The 27,884-nt window shown below is 39.8% G+C and overlaps 1 protein-coding gene across 1 annotated transcript; it reads left to right on the top strand.

Annotated features, from left to right (window-relative positions):
- The first annotated feature begins 3,223 nt into the window (after positions 1 to 3,223).
- Positions 3,224 to 17,132, top strand: TXNRD3 (thioredoxin reductase 3). The gene is made up of 15 exons (XM_009639303.2): positions 3,224 to 3,549; positions 5,134 to 5,243; positions 5,412 to 5,525; positions 7,416 to 7,488; positions 8,358 to 8,477; positions 8,897 to 9,039; positions 10,244 to 10,359; positions 10,471 to 10,696; positions 10,927 to 11,019; positions 11,491 to 11,567; positions 12,455 to 12,611; positions 12,836 to 12,943; positions 13,849 to 13,944; positions 15,404 to 15,538; positions 15,830 to 17,132. The coding sequence occupies exons 1-15, from the start codon at positions 3,510 to 3,512 to the stop codon at positions 15,890 to 15,892; spliced, it is 1,671 nt and encodes a 556-aa protein (XP_009637598.1). The 5' UTR covers positions 3,224 to 3,509; the 3' UTR covers positions 15,893 to 17,132.
- Positions 17,133 to 27,884: the final 10,752 nt, after the last annotated feature.

The raw sequence follows: 27,884 nt of genomic DNA, 5'->3' as shown, positions 1-27,884 counted from the left end.
TGGAGACATCATCTACTGTTTAGTAATAGTTGGGAAATCTTCTAGGGTTTTTTTGTGAAAACTGGAAGGGTTTAGTAGGTAAGCGAGGCCATTGCATTGGTCAGAAGGGAAGTAGATGACTGTACTGGTGACCATGCAACCTAGTATCCCATCCCATCCACTTGTTGGAGAAATTAAATTTATGGGATTGTGGCATAAGGAAGGAAATTTCCCAGTATGCCACTGAAGTTTCCAGCACTGTGCAGCTCAGAAATTTCTTGACCTGAGTTTGTATTAGTTTTATTTAGTTACAAGTTTTCAGGGGATCTTTCATTTGTTAGTTGGTCTAATAGATCTTTTGATCCCCTTTGAATTTTGGTTTTTACAGTGTCAGGTGGCAGTAAATTCTCTGGGTTATGTACTCTATGGAGATTTACTGCCTTTTCATTTCAAAATTGTTTTCTGGTAAATGCAGTTGTTGCTGTTTGCTCCAGTGAGTATTTCTCAGAAATCATTTCCTGTTTGCCTTATCTAGATATTACTCATGATTAGTGTGTGTTATCTTTCTACTCCTACTAATCATTTTCATTTCCAAACTGAAATGATCTATGATCTTTGGCCTCTATTGAAGATTTCATAACTCTGATCAGATACTTGTTACTTTCCTTCTGTTTCATTAGCACAACACAAGCATGTTCATTCATAAGTATAAAGTGCAACAGCTACTTCTGAATAGGATGCTGATATTTGATTTTTTTCTCTACTCCATATCTTCAGCAGAGAATAAAGGTTGCCTAAATGCATTGTCTTAAATCTGTCCTTTCTTCAGTGTAATCTTTCCAAGTTCTAATGTTCTCTGCCCTGTCCTCCCCCTGTCAGCTGCTGTTGCAATGTTTTAGCATTTAAAAAAAAAAAAACACTAATGAAAACTGGCCTTTTGTTCTGCTAATTTCCTGCAAACTAAAACACCAGCAAAGTAGCTAATTTTGTGACTTCCCCTCCAGATTCTTAGCTTAACGTTTCATAGTGGCAAATGCTTTAAGCTTTGCTTTCTAGATCTTTCATGGCATTTAGCTTGGGCTTTGTAACAGCAGTTGCAGAGTGGGAGGTCTGGAACAGTTCCACTGTCATTTCCCTTTCATTCAGTCCATAGCCGTCGTCATTCCAGTAAGCAAGCCTGAAAGTAATGGTGAGTTTGGGACAAAAGATTTTAGGGCCACCTAGATGGTTAGAGGACTGGAACACAGGATGTGCAAAGAAGGAGCTCAGTTTGTTCAACCTTGAGAAGGCTAAGGAGGGATTTTAGTTGCTGTCTTCAGCTACCAAGTGGAAGGACAACCAGACTCTTTGCTCAGAGTTGTAGAGTGGAAGGACAGGGGACAAGAAATAGAAATTGTGACAAGAGATACAGCACAGAATTTCTATTTTATCTCACTGGAGTGAGGATGGTCAAACACTGGAACAGCCCAAAGAGGATATGGAATCTCTGTCCTTGTAGATACTCAGAACTGGACTGAACAATGCTGGAGCAACTTGATCAGACTTCACATTTGGCCCTGCTTTGAGCAGGGAGTTGGATCAGATGACCTCCAAAGGTCCTTTACAATTTAAATTATTCTATACTTGTAGAACTAATATGTTATACAAGTAGAGCTTTATTTTTTTATATTACAGTTGATGGTTGAATACATGTGATAAGAAACTTGCCGTGCAGTTGGTACAGAAGACAAAAGCTTTGTTTGTCTGCATAAAGTTGAAACTCCAGTAGAAAGCACTGGAATAGTCAGCCTTTGGCATAGTAACAGCATGGATCACAGCAACATTAAACACATTCTATTCATCATGTGTTTGACATCTTTAAGCTTATTAGATGTGACTCAACTTACTCTTAGGGAAGTGCTGTCAATAAATTTGAGGTTCATCAGAAAGCTCGTTGTAAAAGATTTCTTCTGAATTGGCAGCAACTTAGTGTGCTTCATTGTGCAGACTCCATACTGGCAAGTGGATCCATCACACAGATATTTAGTGCTTCTTGCTAGAGCTGTTTTCACACGAAGACAGTTATGATTAAAAGCAGTATTTCACCCATTGCCTTACTCGTGCAAATAGATATTCTAAGTCTGCAAATGGTATTTCAAAGGAGTAAATACTGGCAGATGTAATACTGCCTCCTGTGCTGTGAGGTATGTTGTTGTCCAACTGGAAGGTCAGTTCACAATTTCAGTAGTGCCAGTTTTACAATATGTGTTACTGTAAAAAAGTCTCAGTTCTAAAACACTACCTGATCTGAATCTGGTAATGGTACACTCTCTCTATCCAGAACTGATGTTAGAAAAACACCCAGAACTCTGTCCAGGCTGGGGAGAATCTCCACTAAGTTGTCACTTAGGGTGTGGTATTTTTTTCTTTTTAAGACTAGGCTCATAGAGTTCTCTATTTTTTTTTTTCTTGGTCGTCCATCCCCCCACACACACTTTTTTTTTTTAATTTATTGCTGACTTCTGGATGCATGAACCATGTTTCTAGGACATGTTCCAGTCATACTGTATCTAAGTTTATTCATGGCAATGCAGGAGAAAAGCAGCCTTTTAATGACCAAGCATCTTTAGAATGCTTCTCCTGCTTAATGGAGAAGAATAGCAATTTAAAAGGTTAAAAAATGTAACTGTTACATTCTGCTATTATCTTTTTCAATATTTCACAAGCAAGACGTGACTGATTTAGTAAAACAATGGCAAACAAGTTAGAACCACTCCTGCCTGATCCTGGAGGCTGAGGCAGATGTCATTAAACAGCAAACCAAAAATCGCCACCGCTTCTCTTCTTCCTTGAGGTAGTCAATTTAAACACAATATTTTCTTTCCCTGTCTTTCTGTTAAAACCAACACATTGACTCCTTACAGTAATTGTTGTCTGCTTGTTATAAAACTTTTCTGAAGTACAGCAACCAGAAGTGAAAGCAGGGCTGGTAGGCATGAGCTGTCCTAGTCCTAAGTACACTTGGAAAGAGTATTACCCTTTCTGCAGCTTTCTATAATGCACTTATTTTTTTCTTCACTTACTTGACAGCGTTTTGTGTGTTATCCTCTACTCCCTTTTTTCTTTCTTTCCTTAGTACTACCAAGGAATCTGGGTGCTGCTTTATCTCTCTTCTTTATGTTTTTCCATATGGCAGTTGTTCTCATGGCTTTTGGTATCTATCAGGGATGGAGAAGTCTGCAGTTAGGCAAATTGTATGTAGAAGCATTTTATTAAGGTAATGGAACTTGTATTGGAAGATTGCTGTGATGTGAGATGCTGAATCTGAATGCCGTTTAATAACCTGGCTTTAAGTGAGGAACGTGCAAAACATAGAAGTAGTGCCAAGCTTTACCAAAGGCATGTGGAGCTAGGCCCTCAAACCATAATAATGGAGACTTAAGTTACCTGTGTATGTCTGACAATCAAGTTTTACCCCAAGCTGTGTATCGGATCTTGTGAAAGCTTTGCCCTGGCATTTTCTGTTGCAGGTGAAAGAACTGTTCCGCTCTATGCGTGTGGAGTACTATGCGCTGGAACTCGATGTAACTGGTAAGTAGAAGAAAGCAAATCTATCACATGCTGCGTATTGTGACTAAAAATGGGTGACTGTGCATGATTCTCAACTGTCTTGAACTAACTGGAGGATATATAAACCAATTAAAACACATTTTCATATATTCAGAGATAAAATCAATTAGGCTTCAATGTAGATTTTAATACAGGATGTGTTTTTAATATAACTGAAGGCTTTGGCTCTTTCTCTACAAATCATCAGCTGGTAGAGAATGTGAGATCGGATTTCTTTCTGAGGAGGTCTGTCTCTTTGGAAAAAGCCTGTGGTATTTTTCTTCTACCTCAGGTTCTTTGTGACTTCAGATGAATTGTTAATGTTTGACTTGGTATATGGGTGACCTTCATAGGGAAAGTTGCTGAGTCATTGGAAGGGAGGGTAAATTCCAATACCTTGGCTGTTGCTGGCTTGAGGGATTTTTTTAAAGCCCAAGCTGCTTTAGTTTTTAGTATGTGTGTACTGCCTTATGCGTATATGTCCATAATGCATGTAGTTTTAAGAACAAGCAGTTTCTAACATAATTCTTAGTAAAATCTTAATTGCACTCTTGGTAAGCTGTTGAATGTGTACTATGATTCTTTTTTTCTGTACAAAACTTAGTTTCTAGTGCTTTTTTAAAGTTTTAATGCTTTTATGAAGTGGTTGTGCTTAAGTAGTATTTGGGGAAAATGTACTTATTTATTGATCCATAGCATCTCTTCTTACTTATTTTTACTTTTTATTAAAGTTGTGGTACTGTGAACTAATTATAGCCCAAGATATACAAAATACAATGCACATGTATTTTTCTGGAATTACTGCTAACTAATAATGTATTTCCCTTGCAATTGCTCCAATTACTGACACTAAATAGATACAGTCTTAGAGTAAGAATATTGTCATCAAAATTGTTACTGAAAATTCTCATTCCCATATTTACTGCTGCACAACTGCTGAGAGATGCAAACTGAGCTTGTGTGTAGGTGCTGATGATTCACATGACAGGTCAGGTCAGGCAGTGATAATCTTAAAACTGGAAGGTTTCAGACAGTGCGGTAGGTAGAAAAAGTCTGAAGGTAGCTTTAGGGTAAGAAGAGGAGCATGTTCATTCTTCCCATCCCCATATTCTCATAATACAAAGCTGCTGGGCAAAACTGTGTGCACTTACACAGAATATACTCCAAAACCAGACAATTGTGATGAAAGAAAAGCTATCTGTATGGTCTCCTGTGATACTGGAAAAGAATTTTTTTGTAGTACCAAGTGTGACACTGTCCGAAAGAGACTGATAAGAATACAGGAAAATACAGGGACTAAACTCTATTACTTCAACTTTCCTCCATTCTGTAGAATTATGGCTTGAAGCACCAATTTGTCCTTGGTATTTAAGGGTGCTCTTTTGATAAGTAGTTTCTGAAGACTTACTTATATTCCGGAAGTCTATAAATGTGATGTTTATAATAGAATTGTTTTCTTGGCAGGCTTATAGCATATTGCAGTCCAAACCTTTAATACTTCACGTTGTTTTAAAAGCTCCCTTCTTGAAAATTGTTCTGTAATGTACCTGTTTCTTTCACTTTTAGCTGATGGACCCAGTATTCAGCAAGTGTTAGTAGAGCTAACTAATCAGAGGACAGTGCCTAATGTATTTGTGAATGGAACTCACGTAGGCGGCTGCGATTCAACTTACCAGGTAACTTTTCTTTAAAAATCAGCTAGAAGTAGACAAGACCGAGTGAATTTGCTGTTTGATCATAATTAAATTGGTGACCTAATGATCTAGGTCAGAGAAGGCATCGTCATTCAGGTTTTTTGCTCGAAAATGTGTGTGGTAATTTGATTTTTATTTCCCACCCTCCAGGCTTATCATGATGGTTCACTGCAGAAGCTTCTTGGGGATAGCAAAGAAGCAGAACCCTATGATTATGACCTCATTATTATTGGTGGTGGCTCAGGTGGACTTGCGTGTTCCAAGGTATGATGTGAAAATTGCGTTAAAGAACAGGTTGTATGTGAAACTTCTTCAAAAGTTAGTCTCTCTATTAATCACAATAGTATAGAACAGTCTGTATTTTGATGATTATTACTGTTCAACTTATTAATTAATGAATCACTAGTGGTCTAATAATGTGCTCACTCAGGAAATCATGGTCTCTCTAGACCAGTTTCTAGCCAATGCCTCTTCAGGTCTTGATCCTAATAACAGGTTTTGGGTTCCTGGCTGAGGGTGGAACCAAAAGTTTTTTAAGTATCTCCTCATCTTCGTGTGTAGTACACAGGCACTTTAACACCTCCAAACAGTAGTCTGGAAAACGTAAAGGCTACTCTTGAAGTACTTTTGACTGTTCATGATTCAGGATCGCCAGTCATCTAAAATGATGTGTTTTCAGCTATTTTCTCAAGGAACTGGTTTGCTCTTTAGTTCTCTTTCTAGCTGCTTTTTCAGAAATGGTAAATGGAGATTGGATATCTCTTACACGATTAGCTGTTGTTCAGAGAGCCTCAGGACCCAAGGTGTGGGTTCAGTTTTCTACCTGAAGGATTTTAACACATACTTCCCCCTTCTCAGCCAGGTATCCTAGCTGTCAGTTTATGGTTTAACCATGGTGATGTTATTCTTGACAGCCTTGGCCATTGCTGTACAACAATACGGTTAAGTGTGCACCTTTCACTAGATAAATATAAGGCAGACAGGAGAATATGACAATTGAATTCTTCAGTTGGCCAACTGGGCATTTTCAGAATGCTCCAGATCTTTCCTCACAGTGCCTTCTGGGACATCAGTTACAAACCTGGTGATGATCACCAAATTGTTCGGGGTGGGAGAGGTCAGGTATTCACAGAACACAAGATAGCTGGGTAACTCTAAACCTTGTTGGAGCCAGGACTGCAGTAACTGTGCAGGAGTTCTTAAACAGATTTGAGGCATCTAAAGATTTGATCTAAGCCCTTGAAAGATCAAACAGTAGGTAGCTTCAATCAAGTGTCCAGTAATTCCTTGGATAGAGTATCATGGGATTATTCAGTTTGGAATGGACATTAGGAGGATGTCTAAGCTCCTGCTCCAAGCAGGGTCAACTGTGAGGTCAAACAAGATTATGAAGAACCTCATCCATTTGGGTCTTGCAGATAGCCAGGGGTGGAGATGTCACAGCCTTTCTGGGAAACCTGTTTCACTGCTTGAGTGTCCTCATGATGTGAAAGTTCCTTATAATCTGGTCTGAAACTCTCTTGTTTCAATTTATGGCCATTGTCTTTTGTTCCTCCCCTACTCGCCAGCGTGAAGACCCTGGTGCAGTCATGACCTCCTCATAGCTATTGGAAACTTGCTGTTGGGTCCCCTCCAAATCCACCTGTTCTCCAGGCTGAATGTGTCAAGTTCCCTCACCCTTCTCACAGGGCATGTGCTCCAGCCCCTTGGGCACCTTGGTGGTCCTCCATTGAACGGTCTCCAGTTTATTCATGTCACTTTTTTCATTCATGAACATGCCAAGTCAGTCCTGCCCTCCTGAGAGAAAAGGAGAGCTAACAGCATAAATATTTCTTTGGGTGAGGTAGAAGAGGATCACAGGTTGATAACCCATCTTGTACCCTCTTTGGATCGTGGTTTTTGACAGTGTAGGATGACATGGATGCAGCAATGAACATAAGCATCCATTCAAAGTTTGGAAGAAAGTAATAGTTTTTGAGGTATTTGAATTTTTGTCTAGTTGAAGGAGGTAGAAGAGCCATATATGATAATGAGACTAACTAGCAGAAGAGCCTTTTATTAGTGGTAAATACATCACAACTGTAAACAAGCAGACAGTCTTTCTTGGCCAGGCAAAAGTTCAGTAGTGCTGACTTGTTTCTTCATCTTTTATAGGAAGCTGCTGCCTTTGGAAAGAAAGTAATGGTATTAGATTATGTTGTTCCAACACCTCTTGGAACCTCATGGGGTAAGCTTACTTGTATTTCATGATGTTTGAGTGCCAGTGATACATACTGAGTACTTGGATATTGTGGATTTGTATTCTTAAAAATTATGGTTGAATTCTTGTGATTCTGGAACGCAGATAACAAAGGAGTTGTTTTCCTGGCAAGCCTGCTTTTCTGGACAGTTATTTCTGCTTTGTGGGTTGCTAACTCTGTTCTTTGTCAAATGTTGTTCTAGTTCTGTTCACTTTCAAATCACGTCTGGATAGTGTGTGTGTGTGCATGTTCACACTTAGTTTGTGGGGTTTTTTTGCCTTTTAGTTCATCTAATTCTATTTCATGGACTAAGCTACCTCTAGAACAATGTGACTATATGGCTATGCATGCTTCACCTTTCCCTAATTAAAGACAGCTGCTGTCTGACCTTATTAATGCTATTGGCAGTAGAGAATGAGTAAGGAACTTTGGTCAAGTTTTATTGAGTTGAGGTATGAATGTGCTTTCATAGCTAAGATTTCAAAGAAATACGTGGAATTTGAAATATGTAACAGGTGGTATTAAACTCTAGGAACTGTGTCTTTTTGCCTTGCTTACTTGCCAATATGACTAAAATCTGAAGCACTCAAGTTAGTATCTTGGGTCTATGTTTAAGACAACACATTGAACCCTTCTTGGCTCAGTGAGTCAAGTAACCTCTTAAGCTGAATACAAGCTTGTAAGCTTAGTGTGTTCATTGTATTTTAAAATGTCTCTTACCACAAAAATTTCATGTTACTTGTGTGGCTATAGCAAACATCACCAACTGATATAGGGGTGATTATACAAAGCACATGATAGGAAAAATATAAATATCCTGTTCACATAGGTAATAACATGGTTCTTTCCATCTTAGGGCTTGGTGGCACGTGTGTAAACGTAGGCTGCATTCCTAAGAAGCTAATGCATCAAGCAGCACTTCTGGGTCAGGCACTCCAAGATTCAAGGAAATACGGGTGGCAGTATGAAGAACAAGGTTAGTAAGAACACAGAGGACAGACCAAGACAGTGTACAGATCGGACTGATCTTAAGATAGGTTTTTTAAGTTTTTGTACTTTGGACTTGGTAAACTACAGGCAGAGTTCAGTAGTTTTCTTAAGTGAATCAGAAGGCATCCTCCTCGAGTCATAGAAACCTTTAGGACTGAAAGCTAATCGTGTTTTTTTTCCTTATATTATCTGAATTAAATGAAAGAATTTCTACAATGAGCTTATTTCTGGTAGTAACAAGTCAAGTAAATATTAGCATAGTGGAACAAGACTTAATATGTATCCACAGTACTGATGATAATGATGTTTTCTTAGCATGACGTATAATGAATAAGACTTAAGGTTTTCTTTAAGGATTCATTGCACTTTGATTTCTTTAAATATGAAATTAATGTCTCATTTCAGTTAAACACAACTGGGAGATCATGGTAGAAGCAATTCAAAACTACATTGGCTCTTTAAACTGGGGCTATCGAGTGTCCTTAAGAGAGAAGTCTGTGACATACCTCAATTCTTATGGAGAATTCATTGAACCACACAAAATTAAGGTACGTGCTGTGTTTAAAACGTTTAGCTGAGACGGAAAATTCATGTTCTAAAATTGCCTTTTAAAATCCAAAAAGGAAAAGGCTTCATCTTGACATTGCCAACTTAAGTCAACTGAAGTTAAAAACTCATTTGTGAAATAAGTTATTGATTCAAATTATTATTGTACACAGTGTTTGCAAACCTAGTAACTGTTATGTAAGAGTGATGTGAATACCTGTAAATTTACTCTTGCATGAATAGAGTAAGGTGGTCTCAGCTGCTAAACTTTGCAACTGAGGTCAGCAGCTGGCAGGAGGCAGAGGGGGGAAGAAAAGCTTTAGCGGTACTATTTTGCCACTTGGAAAACCTTCATACTAAAGCATAAAAAAATACTGAAATTAAATTCAGATTCAGCACTTGCGTAACAGTGCTTCTAGAATCTTACTCTGTATCAGCATAAGAATTAAACTGTCAGTTTTGCAAGACAAAACATGTGCTGGCAATCTTACTGTAAGCGATCACATTGTAGGAAGGTTAACTTGGAAGAACTGCATATTGAAGACAACTGTTTGGTTCAGTGGGTGTAACTGTCTGTTTTCAATATGAGTTTATGAAGGCTGAACTACATGTGTTTTTAAACCTATAGACTAGCACTGAAAAGATAGTAGTATGCTGAACTTGCCTCATCTGCCAGCTGTTCCAGTGTCCAGGTATCCAGGTTATCTACTTAAGTGTCCTTAGTCTATAAACGAGGTAGAACAGAAAGACAGGAGGTTGGACAAGATGACCTCCCGAGATCCTTTCCAACCTGAATTACCTGGTGACTCGAAGGGGAGGAAGTTTCCCTTCATCTGTGGTGGAAAATAACTAAAGAGCAAGAATGAAGGTCAGATTTTGAGACATGCATTGGCAAGATGAAATTTTCCAAGACCAAGAGCCTCTAGAGGTCAAATTAGTTTGAATTCATTTAAGGTTGGGTCTTGGGCCCTCTGAAGTCATGTAACTAGATAATTTTTTTTTTTTTAACTTCTACGTTAGCCTAAAAACTAATTGATGATGTTCTGTAACTAGCATTCTGTTGACCTTTTATTGGAAGTTCTTGTTTGAAACTGCTTATTCTTAAGCGTATCCACAGTACTTAAGGGGAGGATTACATAAATTTTTTTTAGTTTGTCTTAAAACCTGTTCCTATGATAAGGACTTTAACTGTGTCTCTGTAAACAGGCAACTAATAGAAAAGGACAAGTAACCTACCACACAGCAGAGACTTTTGTCCTGGCAACAGGAGAAAGGCCTAGATATCTGGGTATCCCCGGAGATAAAGAATACTGTATTACAAGGTGAGATGAAAGGGCATAATAAACTGAACTGCCTCTGCTCTAGCGTTTGCAAAGACAGACAAGCTTGTGTTGTAAATTACAAGGTTCTTTCAATTTTTTTTTTTTTTTTAGTGATGACCTCTTCTCCCTGCCTTACTGCCCTGGCAAAACTCTAGTTGTGGGTGCTTCCTATGTGGCTCTAGAGTGTGCAGGATTTCTTGCTGGTCTAGGTCTAGATGTCACAGTGATGGTGCGTTCCATACTCCTTCGGGGCTTTGACCAAGAAATGGCAGAAAAAGTAGGTGCTCACATGCAAACACACGGCGTAAAGTTCATCAGGAAGTTTGTACCTGTCCAGGCAAGTGCTTTCTTCAGGTTTCTTCTCTCCATGCAAAATTACTTTAAACAGCATACATAGAATGCATGTGCTATCCGGGAAGGCTTTGACTCTGTACAGGAATAAATATTTTATGAGATTAAGCTTGATTTTTACTGCTGAATGATAGATTAGTAGGTCAAGGTTTGAAGTGACAATGTAAGTGAGCTCTGCTGCTTAAGGTCATTCCAAGCTTACAAATATTTATACAGGTTGAACAGCTGGAGGAAGGCATGCCTGGAAGACTGAAAGTGACAGCGAAGTCTACTGAGGGACCAGAAATCTTTGAAGAAGAATATAACACTGTAAGCATTTTTGGATTTGAAATAACTGAATATAGCAGCACATGAAAATGTATGAAAATACTTTAAAAGTTGTTCAGGAAAAAAGTAAAGGGAAACCTTGCTTGAAAAATTGTTCACTTAAATTACTGGCAGAAGAAAATACATGAAAATTCAATATTCGTCTTCAGTTGAATCTTGCCAGTGGAATGGGTGAAACTTTACGTGCTTGCAATTTCGCTCATATGAACACTGTTGTTGATTCTATTTTTGTTCTGTTATTAAGGTTTTGCTGTTTGTTTAATCTCTGAAACAAATTGCACATGGAGAAGCCTGAACTGTTGGTGGCTCTTTCAAAAAATTTGGAAAAGTCACTTCAATCATATGCTTCAGTTTGGGTTTTTTTTTTTTCAGAAAAAGACCAAAGGAAGTGTTATGCTGATTCACTCTTCTTGCATAAAATTATTGCATTTAATTTTGGTTTTTTTTTTTTAGGTTTTGATAGCCGTGGGTCGTGATGCATGTACCAGAAATATTGGTTTGGAGACAATTGGTGTCAAAATCAATGAGAAGTGAGTATTGGTCAACTCCCTTTAACCACTGAATGTGACGATTTTTTTTTTTTACCTCTTTAGCAATACCTAATGATAATGATGATTATTTTTTAAAAAAAAAAAAATCCTTACTCTTATACCTAGCAATTATGTGAACCTTTAAAACCTTTTCTCTCCTGGATTTGAGTACAGTTGTCCATTAACTTCATTTCTTTAATATGTATTTCATAAAAGAACTATTCTGAATTAATTAATACCTACTTGTTGGCCACTGTGCTTAAGGAATAGATTTAATATATTTGCTTAGTTTACTTAGAAAATACAGTTTAATATTCTGTTAAATTAAATGTTTTATTCAGCTTACGTGGCAAGTTAATCTAGGGATTTAAAGAGGTAGCAAACTACTTGCTTCCTACAGATTTAACTCCTCTCATTTCTCCCTGGTGTCAGTGCAAAACTGATAAAAAGGAAGAGGCAGGATTATGTTGTTCAGGAGAAAGAAAAATTAAGTTGCAGCAGCTAACAACTTACTGAGCCAACTTACTTAACATGTGAGTGATATTGCAGCTCTTTTTCCCCATAGGGGAAGATGTACATTGCAAGCTGTGTAATAATCAAGTAAAAGATAGTAAGTCCAAAGATGTCTGAGCAACTTCATTGTCATCAGGCACACGCTGTTGCTCAGATCAAAACTGGCCCACTGAATACTGACTTCAGCCATGTGTCAGGGTTGGAGGTAATAGCTCTGAGAAGCTTGCAGTTGAAATAAAAAAGGCATAAGCACATTTAATAAAATGTGCTCAGTAGTTAGAATAACATCTTTGTAGCAGAACTTCTCCCCTCTGTGTTTTGCTGAGTTCTCAGGAAGGTTATGATACTGAACTCTATTCTCCTTTGTTTTTAAGGAATGGGAAAGTACCTGTAAATGATGAAGAGCAAACCAATGTGCCTTATGTTTACGCTATTGGGGATATATTGGATGGAAAGCTTGAACTTACTCCAGTTGCCATTCAGGCAGGGAAACTGCTAGCACGCAGGCTTTATGGTGGTAGTTCCACAAAGGTAAAGCTGTAAGAATACAACTTCAACTTACTTGTATACTTTTTGCCTCAGAATTGCAGTAACACAAATTGATTTGTCCACTGTGGGCACTGCAAGTGTTTTGTGTTTAAAAAAAAAAAAAAAAACCAAACCTGAAACCCACAAAAAAACTGATACAACTTTTCCTGTTATGTACCGTATAGAACTTGCATAATCTAAATACAGATTTTGTTTTTTATTTTTAGTGTGACTATATCAATGTACCAACGACAGTGTTTACTCCTTTAGAGTATGGCAGCTGTGGGTTAGCTGAAGAAAGAGCCATAGAAGAATATGGAAAGCAAAACTTGGAGGTGAGATCACTCAAGACTGGATTAACTCGCAGCTTGAGAATGTTTTTCTTGGGCCTTGCTGCTCAAGGCATAGTGTTAAAACAACATTAGAAGGTTAGCTAGATAGGTCTTTGACTGTGGAATGTTGGCATCTGGCTAACGAGGTATTGGACTCCCAGAAATCCAGGACTGGACTCAATAACATAAGACTTGTGCGTAGCTATTTGCATGCTGCCAAGAAGCATTTGACTTCAGGAGGCCAAACTCAGGCTGCAAAACTGTAGGTGGTGGGGTTTTTTTGTTGTTGTTGTCCTGAATGATTAAAAGACTTATTGCTGAAGTATACCAAACTCCTGGGGTGAACTGTCTATTTTCTGCTTATTCACTATACTTGAACTGGGAATTAATTTCTTCCTGACCTTTTCTTACAACTATAGGAGTATCAGGCATAACTTCCCTGCTTTATGGTAATCTCTGGTTTCTGCACCTCTCTGGAGAGTTTCATTAAAGCTGTTTGCATGCCTTGTGTTGTAAGTGCTTCCATCATTAAAACACACTTGGCATTATTTAGCTTCTGCTGTTAACTGTTTTGCAGAACAGTTTTAATCTTAGGGTAACTAGGTATTAATTTTGTACTAGTAAAGCACTTCTCTTTCTGAAAGCACAGTCTCAAAATGCTGTGTCTTACAGCTGTTGCTGTTTTAATCGAGTACGTGAATCAGGGGCACATGGTTTGAGTCAAGTCTTCGGAGGATTGACTGCTTGGGCTGGAGGGGAAAATATCACTGTCTTGTCTAGTATATATTATGAAAATCTAATGGGTTAAATGTCAAACCACCTATTTGTGAAGACATTAATTCAGTCAGACATAAGTCTAATTTTTAATTTATCCAATTCTAATGCTCTCTTCCTTGTCATCCTCCCAGGTTTATCACAGTTTGTTCTGGCCACTTGAATGGACAGTACCAGGCAGAGATAACAATACTTGTTATGCAAAGATTATCTGCAGTAAACATGACAACGTAAGTAGCAAACTGGAATGGATATGCTGAGTATTCCTGACATTTCTTTTTAGACCACCCAGAAGACTAGTATATATTTTTTTGGCCTGCCTGAGGCCAGCTCTACCCATTCTATTAACATAAGTATTTAAGAGGTCTAATCAATTTGTAGAAAGCAGATTGTTTTGGTTTGGGTTTTTTGGTATAACAGCTGTTTGAGTAAGTGGTACCTTTATACATTATGAAACTTCATCCTGAGTTCAAATTTAAGCATAGATTTGAGATTTATGAAGAAGTTTGCCAAGGTTTTTCTTCCAAGTGGGTCTTTGCTGTTTGCAAAGCAGAGTTTTGTATGTTTAGTAGAGATTTGGAAAACACGTGGTTGGTCCTAGAAAACTCAGTGATGAGAAGTGGGAATTTCTAGTGATCAGTAGGTTCTTGTTGCAAAAAAATAAGTGCCGGTGCTGTCCAGTATTTTTCCCCCAAACTCTCTGGGACAACAGAAGAACAAAGGAAGATTTTTGTTGTTTAAAATTGTTTTGGAGAGAAGGAATGATACAGTGAAATAGTATGGCTTTTAAGCTAAGAAGAAGTAAGCTTTCTCTTTTCCTTATCAGTCCACCTAACGCTTTCTCAAAGACTGCGGAAAGACTCAAAGTTCTGCTTTTAGTGGAGCCTCATTGGAAATAATCCAAATGAAAAGAACACAGTGGAAGGGAGGGACTTTATTTAGATTTTATGTGAAAGGTTTTTTCCTAGGATGCTGGAGGAGAATGTAAGGTAAATAGTGTATTTAAATTGCTTGTATTATGAGGGATTTGTATCCTATCTTGTAAATCATGACCAGACCTGGGCTAGGACATCCCTGAAAGGACAGGAACATCTTGGGAAAACGTTCTAAAACACTAATAAATTAAACAAATTGAAATAAACTACACCCATCTTTAACTTGGTTTTATAGCCTACTGCCATCACTCTAGATCTTGCTACAGAGGCAGCTTGCTCAAAATTCAAGCCTATAATGTTTTCCTTTTCCTTCTTGTTAACTGCTTGGGGAGGAAGGGAACAGTCAGTGAAGTTCTTCAGTATCAGATTTTTAACAAACAATATCAGTGGGTCCTGTATCTGACCTAATTTCAATGTGGAAAAATCATTTTGAATCTGAATGTACTAAACATACTGTATATCTATAGAAACATAAAAACAGCTGACAAAACTAGAATCTTTTTTTTTTGACAGTGTCTTTGAATTAGTGCTGTGCAATTTTGAAATTCATTCCTTTTAAAACTTGTTTGATTCTGCTATAATGGGCTGAAAAGAAAAGAACTACTTTCTTTGGAGTATTCTTTTTTTGTTAAAGACTCTGCTATTGACCTGCTTGTATAACACATAATTTTAGTGTAGTGGGAGTTACATACTAGAGCTTTTGTTAAACTTTACCTAGTACTTAACTCCTGTTTTGTTCTTACTTGTCTTAAAGAATCGTGTGATAGGATTTCATGTTCTTGGACCTAATGCTGGTGAAGTTACCCAAGGTTTTGCTGCTGCAATAAAATGTGGTCTCACCAAAGAATTACTTGATGAAACAATTGGTATCCATCCAACTTGTGGAGAGGTAAGGGAGGGGAAGGGCACAGCTTGATTTAAATCCTGCTTTTGAAGATGGTTACCTAGATGCAAGGAAAGACTACTACATTGTATTTTATGAGATTTCTTCAGTACTTACTTAACTTCTAATGATAAGATACTGATGTGATAGAAAATGTGTAAATTGTGCACTGCAGTTTGTTTTCCATTATAACAGTTCAAAGAAATCTAGTATTGTAACTTACAAGAGGAGACCAATAGCCATGTGAGTGAGGATACTGACCAACAGTAAATAAGCTGTTCTTTTGGTGTCTTACAGGTATTCACTACAATGGATATTACAAAATCTTCAGGACAAGACATCACTCAAAGGGGCTGCTGAGGTTAAACCTGCTGTTTTACATGTTTTCGTGTTGTGCACACTTGGTTCTGTGGAAGCCCTGATACATCCAACTGCTCTGCAGCAAAATAAATATTTGCATCAGTACCACTATATGTACTGCAGCTGGGAGTGGTGCCTTTGTGAGGCTTCCTCAGTCAGTAGTGTGTTGCAGATGGAAACAGTAATACAGCAGGGAAATCTTGGACTGTAAATCCTGACTTTGCTTGGAAACAGCACTACGGTGCTTTTTTGATGTTCTAGCTCGGAACCTTATTGTGAGGTGAGCTACGACTGATGGCTGCCATGCAAGGTTGGGAGATTTCTTTGTCCAGTCAGATGACTGAACTCCTCCTGAAGGAAATTCTTAAGTTGCACAAATTAAAGCTAATGCTTCTAGGCTCCAGTGTCTTGTACAAATGCCTGAGATAGAGGACAGATACATAATTGAATACATGATACATACATGATTCTTCTCAACAGTTTACAATTGACTGACTTATGTTTTTTTGATGCATTTTGTTTTACCTGATTGTATATTCAGTTGAGGCAAGATGGCACAAATAAGATGCAATGCTGAGCAGTGCAATTCAAGCACTAGTCTCCCACCTCGACCAGTCTAAAACTTCAAAGTAATCTAAAACATCGCTGTTCACATTCATAGTTGTTTGACCTCAGGTGACATCATGTCTTTAAGATTAGAATTTCAGTTGTAGGCATCTTGTGTGTCAGGGTTGAAGAACATAAGCACGAGACCTTGTCAATTTGCTCTTCCTGTTTATGACTATATTTAGTGTTAACAGTCTCAAATGTGGTTTCAGCTCTGTAATGTAAAACATCACAGAATCCAGAACTGTAAGTCTGTACTCCTGTGTGGAGTATTGAAGTCTTGGAGGAGCAAGGTCTGAGAGTAATCTGTCCCGCTCATACAGTAGGTGCCTGCCCATGATGGTGGTAAGCGTTGTATAGAATTTCTTTGAAGCCTGTGTTGCAGCAGAGAACAATGACTTGGTGTGCTGTCACGCTTTGTGTAGTGTTGTGTACAGTCAGTACTCTGAAGCTTTCTTCCACCCCCAGCATTCTGCTCTGGGGGAACTATGTTTGAATTTGGCTCTTAGTTTTGTCCAAAGAGATGTTTTGAAATACTATTCTGAACATTGTATGATAGTAAACAAACAGTTTTTAACTATTTAATCTATGATGTACTGTGGAATTTGAAGTTCAATAAACAATGCATACAACACTTTGTAGTGTCTGACCTCATGATTTATGTTATTGCTTACTTGAGATTTTACTATGCTTCAATTATATTACTTATCAATTATAATGTGCATATATTATAATAATATTCAACTATATTATTTATCACATGCATCACATAAAACCTTTATAGATTTGTGCATGCTGTAACTTTTCAAATGGAGAAACAAGCTTTCTTGCCACATCTGGGAGAGGCTTGCTCAGGAAATCTAGTGCGCTTCTATTTCAGTATGCAGAATTCTCTCTGTTCAAACTGAGGGAACAATTTTATACCACTTCTGTATACTCCAGAAGTTCCTAAATACATAAATCTAGTGTTAACTGCAACGTAGCTGAAAGATGCTCAGCAGAATCTAGCTAGTGTTAGCAACAAATCTTGTTGGTGTTCGGATTTAAGAACTCTTGGAGACTTTGAGGTTTTGCTGAGGGTGCCTAGTAGTACTGCAAAATATTTTCACTTGACAGTGGGGACACTTGGCTGGGCTCCTGGTGTTGCTTTGCCATAGAGCTCTGGGGAGTTACTTGTTCTGGTATCTCATAGAAATGTTTGATAGAGCCACCTGCTTGCTATCACTTCTGCAGCAGCGACCGTAGGAGTGGCACTGCCAAAACCTCGCATGCCTGGAAGTCTGCGCTCTCCCTGGGTCAGATGTTACGGGTGGAAGTAAGGTAGGCATAATAGTAGTGCAGAAGTGACCTTAATCTCCAAGTTGAAGTGGGTGAAGCAGAGACTCATCTGAGCTGTTTTGAAAGGTCAGGGGAGGTTGGGATGGGCAGCTACTAGCAGGTAATGTGTTAGACTTGTGCAATCTAAACGGCTGAAATGAAACAATAAAGCATTCAGGAGGTTTTATATTGTGAGAAACTGACTGCTAATGGCAAAGTTTACCTTGTGTAGCTGTGCTCTGGAGGAAGTGAAGGAGGAAACAAGTCAATGAATGGTAACTTCCTGAATTTACTATTAGTAAGCACTAATTGAGTTTTATTTCAAACTCAGATTTGATTGGCAGGTTCAAGTTAATTGATCAATAACTACTGCTTGCGTATCTGTAACAGTGTGCTAATTGTGGCTGTTCCTGATGTCGAAGTTGTCCAGGCTGTCAGCTCTTTCTAAGCGATAATTCACAAGCACTGAGCACTCCGTACACTTAGTCTTTTAAGCTTTCAGCTCTCCAGTTAAAATACACAGCAAGTAGCTAATAGCACAGAGCAGTATTTTAAGTGAACGTGTTGCTTGTGTTTCAGTAGGCTCACGTATAAAGTAAAAGGTGCCATGACAACAAGACACAGTCAAAAGCCAAAATTTTAAGCTTGACAGTAGGTGTTAAAGAAAAAGGTAGAATCTGAGAAGTAAAAAAGCTGTAACAGCCAACTAAATAGGGCTGAATGTAGACCCTGATATTTTTTCCAATCTTTTTTGTTTGTGAGTTAAATAAGTAGAATGGCTTCCTGCTTCAGTCTCTTCTAAAGTGTTTTTTCTCACGTATTCTGCGCCTGGCGTCTAGCTGTTATGCGACCTTAAACGCTCACGTTGTCAATTCTCCCGAGTTGGGGCCGTATTGTCTCATTCTCAAAGCCCCCTTTTGCCCAGCACCTTTCAGCGTTGTATGTTAGTAATGTATTATTTATAAAGTTGAAAATTCAAGTTTTAAAAAACTGCAGGCCTGGTAGAGTGGTTAAGTGTGGGGGAATTTCCTGATGTAGTTCTGGAAAAGCTTTGAGACAACTTCTGCCTGTTTCATCAAGTCACGATGCCTGCAGTTCCTGCTGGCCTGCCCTCTGACAGGGGACTTGGAGCGGGGAGGGGAGGAATGATGTGCATTTGGGTGCAGTGAGGTGTAGTGCTGGGTTGTCGGGTTGGTAAAAGAACTCTGAGAAACAGCCATCGGTTTACACAAGCTGATAAAATGATCCTCTGGAGGCCCAGTAGCTGCCAGTAGTAAGTACTAGCACTTGCCCTGTGTGGATTTGGTTTGCCTGAAAAGAGCAGACAAAATAAAAGGGAGAGCCTTTGATTGTTAAGCTACCTAAGTAGCATTTAAATGAATATCTGCCTATGTTTGTCTTTAGTTTTCAAACTTGCTCTGATGGAAACTCAGCTGGTGCCGGTCTAACTGGCTTTAGAATGCTCTAAAAATCTCCCCTCTAGCTGGCAAGGAACGGGTGCTGTGTCCTGAAGCTCATTTGCTCCAAATCGTGAGTTGGGTAGTACAGACCTTCAGGCAGTAGCATTATAGGCAAAATGGTGTCTTTACATTTCTGTTGTCCTAAATGTCGTTCACCAAATTCTGAAGGGTTGTTCCGTGATATTTATTCATACTGCAATACCAGGAACCTTTTCCAGGCTGCAGTTGAAAATACCCAGTTGCTCACTGAATCTGCTCTTACTGAAGCGCTTTTTTGCCTAGATGGCTGGCAATTACGGCCCTCTGTAGCTGGACTGTAGCTCTTGAAACAGTGAATAAACAGTGAAGCTGTGTGGGTTTTTTAACTTACTGGTGAAATTTATCCTTTCCAGGCCTAGGAGTGGTTATGATTATAGTTACCGTAAACACGGAAAGCACTTAATCATCAAATTAGTAGATGGCTTTCCACATATAATGAATTTTAATTATATTTCGAGCACTGTAATTTGTCTTGAGTAACACAAACAGCTAGTTGGCCTGTGCAAGAACTGTGGGATCAAGTCGGAGGCAAGGGGGAGCTGAATATTCTGTAATAAGCCTTGAAATGCCAGAATAGGGCATGGAAGATTTTTCCTGTATCACTACTATTTAAAGCTTTGGGATTCTCACTATTCCTCTTGGAGTGGCTTTTGACAAAGACTTGAAGTGTTTACCTTTCTTCAAAACATCTCAATGTTGGAAGAACAATCTCAATACTGGAAGAAAAGAAAACTGAAAAATACTTTTTTTTTCCCCCCTCCCCCCCACTCTAAACTGGATTTCTTACATGTTCAAATCTTGTGCTTGTCAAGGCTCCCCTGAATATTGGCAAGGGAAAAACTCCTGGGTGTGCCTTAGAAGAGGTGGGAACAGCGGAGGAAGGAAAGGTCAAGTGTTTTAACTAAAAATAAGTGGTGGATCTAATGAAGCAAAGCACTCTTTTGTGGGCTTGCAGCACTATATAATCTATTCTCAAGGTTCTCAACCTGTCGCCAGCTTGAGAATTCCTTAAATGACCTTTTTTAACTGACAGTACACAGGGTGTGCTATGTGCGTGTGTGATTGAACGTCTTCGCCTCCATTAAGGTACGTGAGCTCACAATTTGGAGCTGAGTTGCGTAGCTTCCAGTGCCACCTCTAAAAATAGCAACCATCCTCCGAGATAACTTCTTTGCATGGCAAAACCAGGAGCAGTCCTGTGCTCCGGAGTGCTACATTGGCAAGGTGTTCAGGAGGCAGCACCGACTGCTTGTTCACTGGAAGGCAGGGCAGAAAATCCCAGTTGTTCATTTTGCAGAGCCAACGTCACTAGGCTGCCAGGTACTTGGACTTCTTTTGGAACAGCAAATACAACGAAGCCATGTTTGTGTGTGCACTGCAGTGCTTGCTCTGCAAGGGGCGAGATTATCAAATTGTCCAAACTGGCTGTATATGCATCTGCAGCAGATGTGTCTGGGTAGGGAAGAAAAGAATGTCTGTCTTATCTAGAGATGCAAGTAGAGAAAGCAGAGTTTGTAGGAGATGGAGCTATAGTATTTTCTACTAGCTTTTCTTTAAATAACTTGCCACTCTTACGATGCTTACAGTCCAAACCTTATGGTAGTGAAAATCCAAAAAGTCTACCTTTGATTTCTAAGTAGAAAAAGTTGACTTAAAATCAGGAATTTTTGGAAGATTTCATTTGTAATAAACAAGGTTTGTAGTCAGTTCAGCAGCTTTGCTGGTTTGTCCACTGAAAGGACAAGAGTGCTATTTCTGTAGTTGGTTAAAAATGACTTATTGCAGTCTCCTAGGTTTTTTTCTGAAATACAAGAGCAGGGGGGGTTCTGTGTGTACAATGTCATATAAGGAATTCTGTCTTCAAAAAAAGTCACTTTGTCTCCCTTTCCCACTACCCCCTGCCAACAGAGTCCCCAGCTGTGACCAGTTTGACTCTGCCTCTCCCACTCCAGTGGTGTGCCTGCTAAACATAGGTACCTGCAAGTTGTACCTAAATGGACTGAGGACCGAGGTTTTGTGAGCCCTAAAAGTGGCCAAGAAATTGCCTTTAAGTAGTACTTACACCGTTGTTGCTGCTTGCTTTTAACAGGCTGATAGCTGTGGGCAGATGCTGGCATGGTTCACCCTCGTCTTGCCTTGTGAAAATGTGACTCTTGGAAACCTGGCACTGACTTCTTTATGTAATCTTCCCTTTGGCATGCTCTGACTTGGGGCTTGCGTAGCCTGTGGGCGGAGGGCAATTTAGAGCACTGATGGGGTCTGAACTATTGCAGATGGTGATTGAGTGGAAGTCATGGGCTGGCATTGAGCGTTGGCAGGGGAGGGAGCCCACGCTGGCAAAGGTTGGGCAGAAGAGGAAGGAATTGGTAGGGGTGGGAAGGATTGGCTTCATCTGGGATTTCTCATCTATCGTTCTTCCTTTTCTCCCTCACCTTAAGCAGGAAGAAAAATCATGGTAGAGGCTCTACCACCTTCTGGTTAAAACCCTGTGCTGGAGCTATATGTCAGGCTTGTTGCCACGTGATGTGTCTGCTCATTCCACCCCATCTTTTCTTTTCTGGGTGTAGGTGGTGATAGCAGCAAGTGAGGGGACAGGGAAGCAAAGATTTTGCTATGCAGTGTTCCCTCCCTTTGCAGGCAGAATTTCCCTCGCCTGATTCACTCTGTTCTTCTGTCTATCCCCCTTGACAAAGATTACTGCCTACCCTGTGGGATATGAGATCTTCCTAGCCTCTTTCCCCAAAATAAGAGGCCCCATGCTTTCCCTGGAGCGAACACCTCTACAGAACTGCCCTAATTCTCTTCCTGTGCCTCTATCTCTTTCCAGGCTTTCTGTTAAGGCTGTCATCTCCCCATTGCATTTCTATTGCTTTTGAATGTTGATTTTATTGACCTTTGACGATCCCCTCCTTCCTCCCAGCTGAGGGATGAGCTTTAGAAGGGTTATTCATCTTGAAGGTGACTAAAGGCACTCCCTGATTGCCAGGTTGGCATCTCCATAACATTTAAGGTCTCTGCTGGGCCAAGGAGGTGGAGGAAGACAGCTTGGGAAACAGGCCAACTGCCTCCCACGTTGGGTGAAATATCATTAAACAGCCCCTTCCCTTCAGGCTCCAATTTGCCTCTCCCCTTTAGTAAAGGAGTTGAGTTTCTAAATTAGGAAGCCTGAGATTCTGCAGTTGTTGAGATGCTCGCATTTAATTTAGTTCACATTCTGCAGGGGCTTCAGTTCACCTCGGCGATCCTGACCTCAATCAGTGGGAAAGGCACACTTTTAAAATGTGTTTGTCTTGTACTCGGGTTTGCTTATCTGGGCAGTGGCAGCAAAGGTTAGAACTTTGCTTTGCCTTGCATCTGTGGTGTGACTGTGTTGGTTACTTAACATCTCTGAGGATCAGCGTGTATTGCATGAGTGAGAGGATTAGTTGCTGTTTGCACAGCGTTTTAAAGTTATAAAACGAGATGTGTTGAGAGCAGTGTCGCTGATGGGATCTGTGATGCAGATCTGTTTCTGGCTGATGGCCAGCAGTTGTGTTGGGTCTTGTTAGGGGCCCTGTGAGAAACTGAATTCCTGGACTTCCCTGTAGGAATTCTTATAACAAAAGTGAGGTGGGTCTAACCTCAGCTGGCCACCGGGTGCCCACCGTGCCACTCTCTCACTCTACCTCCTTGGCAGGAAGAAAAAGCAACAAAAAAGCTCGTGAGTCGTCGTAAGGACAAGGAGAGCGCTCGCCAGTTACTGTCATGGGCAAAACAGACTCAGCCCAGGGAAAACTAATTTAACTTATTGCCAATTGACACCAGAGTAAGATAGTGAGAAATAAAAACAGAACTAAAGCCACCTTCCTCCTCGGCTCAGCTTCACTCCCAACTCTTGGACCCCCTCCCCAGTGGCAGAGGGGTTGGGGAGCTCGGGGTTGTGGTCAGGTCACAACACTTCATCTCCACCGCTCCTTCCTTGCTCTGTTCCCCTGCTCCAGCGTGGGGTCCCTCCCAGGGGATGTGCTCCTTCCCAAACTTCTTGATGGCGGCATTAGCTTAACGGTTGGACTTGATCTTAACGATTCTTAAAGATTCTATGATTCCGATCCTTTGATTCTCCAGTGTGGCTCCTTCCCACACACTTAGGTTTACACTTTTGCCTCCGATCCCTTTTCTAATATCAAGTACAAGTAAGTAGCTAATGCTTTTGAGCTGGGATTTTACGGTTTGGCACTTTTCCTGTGGTCCTGCTACTGTCCACAAAATAGTATTAGCAGGGCAGAGCTGTTATGTGTGGTATCACAGCATCTGTGCGTTGCCCCAGGATTCCAAGAGTCTGTACTTGTGATCAAGGATTAAACCATCTTTGCAATTTAGCCTGGTGGCATACGAGAGCGAGCAGAGATTGCTCCTAAAAATTGCAGACTGTTGAGCCTTGAGTTGCTCCCTTCCAGTACAGTAGGAAAGACAGCTGTATTTGTCAGACATTGAGAAATCAATACATATCAAAATTAAAGAATTTTAAAGATAAAATGAGTTCCTGAGTAGAGTTTGGACATGTTTTCCTTAGTGTTTGCTTTCTTCAGTTCTGAAAAAAAAAAAAAGTGGTTCTCAGCACACTTCTTGTTACCACTAATAGTTTTTAAAGTGATTTTATGTATAACAAAACACCAGATGGAAAAAAACCCAAACATTTTGTCATCTCTAAACCTAACATAAACAAATGGGATTAGTTGCTGGCCTTTGGTATGTAAATAAATTTAAGATCTGTTACATTGTTTCATTGTTTGTTTGGGGGTTTTTTGAAAGTTAATATCTGAAGGAGATGGGAGCAGGGAGGGGAAGCTGTAAGGCAGAGAAGGGATTCAAGTGCAGCTGCCCCCCCAAGGCTGCTCGGTGCTGGCCAGCCCCGCTCGGTGCGGCAGAGAGGGGCTGTGCTGCGGAGCGCTCACCTTGCTGCTGTTCCGTGGCTTCTGTGCTGTGCGCAGATGATTAATACCGCAAAGATGAAAATCGCTTTTCCAGCTAGCCCTAAATATAGTAACATACAGTTAAAAACTTAATGATTTGCAAAGCGAATTATAAAAATGTCAAGGTAATTCTTGTACTAAATTGTTTTTTTATTCTTGTGGTTTCCTAAGTCATCCTTTATTAGAGTGATGATACTTTAAACGTATTCATTAATTATTACAACATGAAAGATTATAACCTTTAATTTGAGTTCTTACCTACTGGGAAAGAAATTAAGTGGTAGTCTAATATTCTTTATCACTGATTTGTGTTACGCTAAAATCAGGATGTGGTGGGCTAATCGAAGAAGAAATATTATATGGAGCCCTCCTCCAGCCTCAGGTGTTGCTTTGTTTTTCTGGTTTTCTTAGGTGAGATCAAGCAGCCACTACAACTCTTCTTTCCTCCCAAGCTGTTTCTCTTCAGAGATGCAGAATGAGTCTGAGAAGTCTACAGCTTGGGTCTCTGAACCACAGAAGACATCCTGAAGGAACGTTCTGCTCTCATTCCATCCATAGCACTCACGGTTAAAGCTTTGCAGAATTAGTGCAGTATAAGTAATCCATGCTTCTGATTTATAAAGACATAGGGCATCTCAGAAAAAAAGCGGATTGCATAAAGTAGTCTAACGTCACTGCTGGATCGTACCATAGGGTGCTGGTTTTTGGGGATCTTAGTCCCACTTAAAGCAAAACAGAGGTGTTTGCTGTCTTCCCAGTTTCCAAACTATGCCTTGTTGAACTGCGTGTTTGCACGTATTGAAATCTTCTGTACAAGACCCAAATGCGTAAGTAAACTTAGGCAGGCATTTTTCCATGGTTGTTATTAGACCAGCAACAAGTCTGGATTAGCACATGCCATAGTCCCAAACAGGGACAGGAAAAGGACTGAAAAATCCTGATGGAGTACAGGATTAGACCTCTCCTACAAAAGGAATATTTTTTTCTATCTATTTCTCCATTGTGTTTCTGTGAAGGTTCCTGTAACCTGTCAGACTTACGTTATCTCCCTGAAGAAACCACAATGGGAGAACTCCATTATCCTTAATTAAACCAAAAGTGGGGCAAATTCTTGATATTTTCCTGCTTTGTGAATGAATTGCCATGAAATGGGACATGTTTTTTAAAGCAAAGGATACATAGGCTATTTTTTATCATTAGGAAAACAGTAGGTAAAATGTTTCTGTAATCTTTTGTGCTCAGAAAGAACACAAACTTACCTGAAACGCGTTAACTTGTGAATTTTGATCTTTTGGTTTCTTAGGGGAAAAGGAAATGGTTTTCAACACAATCAACACCATGAGACACACATCCTCGGAAAACCAGGGTGTATATTTTGCAACAAAGAGTCGTTTGCTTGAATTAAAATCTCTTACAGGTTCCTAGGATTGGCAGCGAGGTGGGGGCGGTTCCTTTTCTGTATGGTGTGCGCTGAAGGTAAGATTAGTTTATAGAGGGAGGGAAAGCCCATGAATCCTGCATATAGGACTTGTAGCGTCCAGTCTTTAGGCACCAGGAAAATGATGCGAAATAGCTGCAGCCTTTCCGATTAAAGCCTTCTCTTGGGTTTTTTTTAAACTAATAAGAGCTGTTTGGAGACAAATACTATTAACCAATCTTGCTGCTGTCTGTTCTGTTTCTGGTTTTATCCTAAAGGCTTTGCATATTTGCATTTGTGCCAAAGCAGAGGCCAACAAACTGAAGAAAGAGGGAGAAGCTTGGATTACTTCTGCGGTAAAGAGTAACGTTCGTGTTTTGTCAGCTGATTCATCCAAGGTTTCTTGCAACATTGTTTTTTAAACTTCAGTCGAACTTACTTAGTTCATCATATTGAAAAAATAATGGCAACGTGAGAGATGAAGAAAGGGGCTGCTTTGCTTATCCACAGTCCAAAGGCAAAGAAAGCAGTAAAAGTGTACGAGAGCCATGACAAAATTTTCTATACTGCTGCGCATGGTGTGCTTGTCTGGGCTAACTGAACTTAATCTGCTGGTTATGTTTGGGATTCCCATATTATTCTCTTGTATGATCCCGGGGTGAAAACAACTCTAAAGTTTCATTGTGGCAGTTAAATGTGATTGCTGCTGTAACAGTGCAAATAGGGAACAACCTGGCAGGGACGCTGGGCTGTTCTGAGGCCTTGGTGGGATTGGTGGGTTTAACAGTATTTCTAAAATAACACATCTGTCTGCTCATAAAGACAAGCTTCTCATAAGGTTTGGAGAAAGTTTTTCTGGAAACATATCTTTACAAAATAGTGTTCCTACTTCAGCACTTCTATCATCATGAATTAAATGCCTCGGTGGCTTCAGGTCCTTATCCAGCCACCCTTTTTCTAATTTGTGGCATGATTTGTGGCCATAGGTTTTGCTTAACAAGGTATATATTGTATGGAGCATGAAGAGAAGGACGGAGCCAGACTCTTTGCAGTGGTGTCCAGCGACAGGACAAGGAGCAATGGGTACAAACTGAAAGATAGGAGGTTTCAGTTGAATATGAGGAATGAGCGTGACGGAGCACTGGCACAGAGGCTGCCCAGGGGGGTTGTGGAGTCTCCTTCTCTGGAGATACTCAAAGCCTGCCTGGATGAAGTCCTGGGTAACATGCTCCAGGTGAACCTGCTTTAGCAGGGGGGTTGGACTAGATGATCTCCTGAGGTCCCTTCCAACCCTTGCCATTCTATGATTCTGTGAGATCAGTTTACCCAAAATCATGGTCACTTGTATTGATCCTTATTGTATACAATCTAGTTAAAGATGATCTCATTATGGCAAATTAGAGGCATAAAGGTAAGACAATATCTTGCTTCTTAAGAGAAGTATCTTGGGCTGTTTATGCAGAATTTGGGAGACCTGAGAATCAATAAAAGGGTGGGAGACTGTGTTTTCATAAATCTTCCCCGGTTTTGTCTGGCTTTCCTAAAACGTCTTAAACCAGTTCTCACTTCAGATCAACCAGACATGGGATAGTAATTCCTTGCTACCCCATAAGGTAGTGATACAGTCTCAAAAATACATCAGATACTGCTCAGTCCTGGACCAGAGCTGTCTTTTTTGGCATGTGGAAATGTCCAGGTTTAAAATCTATTAAAATACAACCAAGTTAGTTTCATGTTTTTGGAAAGTGAGTGTTTTGAAATATTCAGGGAATTCAGGACTTGCCTTGGAAATTCCTAAGGAGTTACTCTTTGAAGCACAGAATGAGTGCTCAAAAAAGTTTTATGGCTTTTGGAGAGTTGTGGACTGGAGTCTTGACAATTAAGGTATTTGGTTTCAAAGACCAAGAAATAATGCAGAGGCTTTAGTGCACTACAGCTATTTTTCATGTAGTGATTTCAGCATGTAATAGAGTCCTTTGCTAGAATTTGGGAAGATAGGATAAATTATTGATCGAGACAGAAGCAAGTTCTATTGCCATCACAAAAGGGTATCAACAAGGCCTTTTAAACTGTGGTTTTACATATTCCACTGTAGTTTGCACAGGTCTGATATTACCAGTGTTATTTTTAAATAAACCACAATTTTAACACATGAACATCTGGTGTATGAGCATAGCTTACTAGCAGCTTATTGAAACTTA

This window comes from Egretta garzetta, unplaced genomic scaffold (assembly GCF_000687185.1).
Source record: "Egretta garzetta isolate BGI_Z169 unplaced genomic scaffold, ASM68718v1 scaffold215, whole genome shotgun sequence".
Lineage (NCBI taxonomy): Eukaryota > Metazoa > Chordata > Aves > Pelecaniformes > Ardeidae > Egretta > Egretta garzetta.
This window is presented reverse-complemented; position numbering and strand designations above follow the sequence as displayed.